This window comes from Haplochromis burtoni, unplaced genomic scaffold (genome assembly GCF_018398535.1).
Source record: "Haplochromis burtoni strain Fernald_Lab_line unplaced genomic scaffold, NCSU_Asbu1 Contig_263, whole genome shotgun sequence".
NCBI lineage: Eukaryota > Metazoa > Chordata > Actinopteri > Cichliformes > Cichlidae > Haplochromis > Haplochromis burtoni.
Genome location: NW_024582624.1, coordinates 345,726 through 347,927, shown reverse-complemented (window position 1 = coordinate 347,927; position 2,202 = coordinate 345,726). Strand labels below are relative to the sequence as shown.

General features: G+C 43.4%; 1 protein-coding gene across 1 annotated transcript in view; it reads left to right on the top strand.

Moving 5' to 3' along the window:
- Positions 1–865: 865 nt before the first annotated feature.
- The window catches only part of fbn1 (fibrillin 1), a 62,018-nt gene continuing 60,681 nt past the window's right edge, over positions 866–2,202 (top strand). Inside the window, exons 1-2 of the mRNA XM_005939134.3 lie at positions 866–1,203; positions 1,382–1,657. Coding sequence (XP_005939196.1) covers positions 1,470–1,657 — 188 coding nt within the window. The 5' untranslated portion in view covers positions 866–1,203; positions 1,382–1,469. The remainder of the gene's footprint in view (positions 1,204–1,381; positions 1,658–2,202) is intronic.

Sequence of the window (2,202 nt, the reverse complement as noted above, 5' to 3'; positions counted from 1 at the left end):
CTGTAATGCAGATCAACTCCACATAAGGTGGGACACCTGTTGGAGCAGCTGAAGCAAGTTGTCATCAACGTCTTTACAGAGGGAGGTGAAAAATGGACAAAGGGTTACATAAAACACGGAGAATTTAGTGTGTTGTCTCAACCTGGCAATGGCAACTTTCTGTGGTGATTTCATGAGGCTTCGTTCAAGCTATAAAATCTAAAATGCAAAACTAACTGGGCTGTGCTCAGACTCGTGTGAAAGGAGAATGCGCATAATAGAAGGAAAAAAAGACAGTGATGAAAGCCAATGCAATGGAACACATAGCCTATACAGTGTCAAAAACCTTTTTTGTTCTTCTTGGTTTTAGAGGGATAGCAGACTGGAGCGAGGAGCAAGTTTGACTCTATATTTGCTGGGTGTGGCTGCAGACATGAAGCAATGCGTGTGAAAACTATCACTGGACTGAACAAAATTCCTCAAATATGGACAGTATAAATATCCACCGGACATATATCAAGAGGAATAACAGTGACTTGATTTTTTATTTTTTGAGGGGATGAGCGAAAGAAATTACATTTCTTTAATATTTATAACTACTGGAGAGAATGGTTCGTCTGATTATCGTTTGGAACTGTTTTGTGTCACCACGTTTAAAGAAAGGAGGAGCAGGTGTACTGGTTTCAAAGATGAAAAAAAGACATGTTATTTATATTATTCAGACTTTAAACAAACATATAAACGTCTTCATCCTCCCGGTTTTTTCTGGGCTGACTCTGTCGTTATAGTGTCGCTGCATGCTGAAGGTCCGCGGCTTAAAGTGCATTTTTAAACTCAAGATTTTTATTGTATCGCGAGAGCAGGGCACGGAAGGGGGGAGTTTGGGGAAAGTTGAGCTGAGCAGGGATGAGGAAAGACCTCAGCTGGAAAGGAGAGACGCAGAGAGTTTTACCATTCTCATCCTCTGGAATGCATCAGCTAACTTATCTGTGCACAATTCACGCACAATTGGATGCGCTCGGGCAGACTTCAAAAGTTGCATCTATTTATAGCCTAGGAGCCTAAGCGACGGTTTTCAGTGGTTTTTTTTCTTTTCCACAGTTTGCTCCTACACGTTTTTTTGTTTTTTTTGATTGTTTTTGTTTTGTTTTGTTTTTACCTGCAAGTCAAAGTGCAGACAGTCCTCTGTCGAGTCCCAAGCGAATCTCCTATTCGGGAGACAAGGTAAGGAATTGGCTGGTGATAATTTTTTATTTTTTTTGCATGCTTTTGCAAACCTATCACCACCAACCCAGTGACAACAGCAGAGTGTTTTTTATTTGGTTTTTTGCCCACGATTTCTTGCAGTCTCCACTGTCTCCTTTCAAAATGTTTTTCCCCTCCTGCATTTATTGTTGTGCAGCTTTGACTCCAGACAGGAGAGGTCGACGGGGCTGGGAAACTACATAAGGTGATTTTTCTTCACTGAAGTCGTACACTTGAGAGTGGAAATGACAGAAATTAAGCGTGGAGGACGGCTGCTGCAGTTGGCCGTGACTGTGGCTTTACTGTCGCTCTGTGCCGAGGCTAAAGACGCAGCAGAGGTGGCAGATACCGAAATCACTGAGTTGGCGACGAAGCAGACCGACACCAGAGCCAGTAGGGCCAAGAGGAGGGGAGGGACGGACGTCCTCAGAGGGTAATGTGGTTCTAATAATCCGGCAAAGTCAGTTTTGGAAACCTTTTCTTTTCTTTTAAACTTGGAGCAGGTGTCTGTCCTCACATGTTAATTGGTGTGTGTGTGTGTGTGTGTGTGTGTGTGTGTGTGTGTGTGTGTGTGTGTGTGTGTGTGTGTGTGTGTGTGTGATTTTGTGTATTTTTAAAAAGGCAGACTGGGACCCATGAGTGACATTGTCTGTGATGGGAAGTTTGGAGAAAAGGTTTAGTAATTAAATACTGGCAAGAATATCACATTCCTGCTGACTGCAATAATAAATTACATCCAAACAAAGGAGGCCATTGGTCGTGTGGCTGTGGCAGAGAGAGAGAGAGAGAGGGGGAGAGAGAAAGAAAGAGAGTAACAGCCTAATCCTCTTTCTAGCCAAAAACACCACACCCCAGTTGTGGATAAATCACATCTGCAGCTGTACACAGTGGGTCACTGCTGGAGAGGTTTTGTGTGTGTGTGTGTGTGTGTGTGTGTGTGTGTGTGTGTGTGTGTGTGTGTGTGTGTGTGTGTGTGTG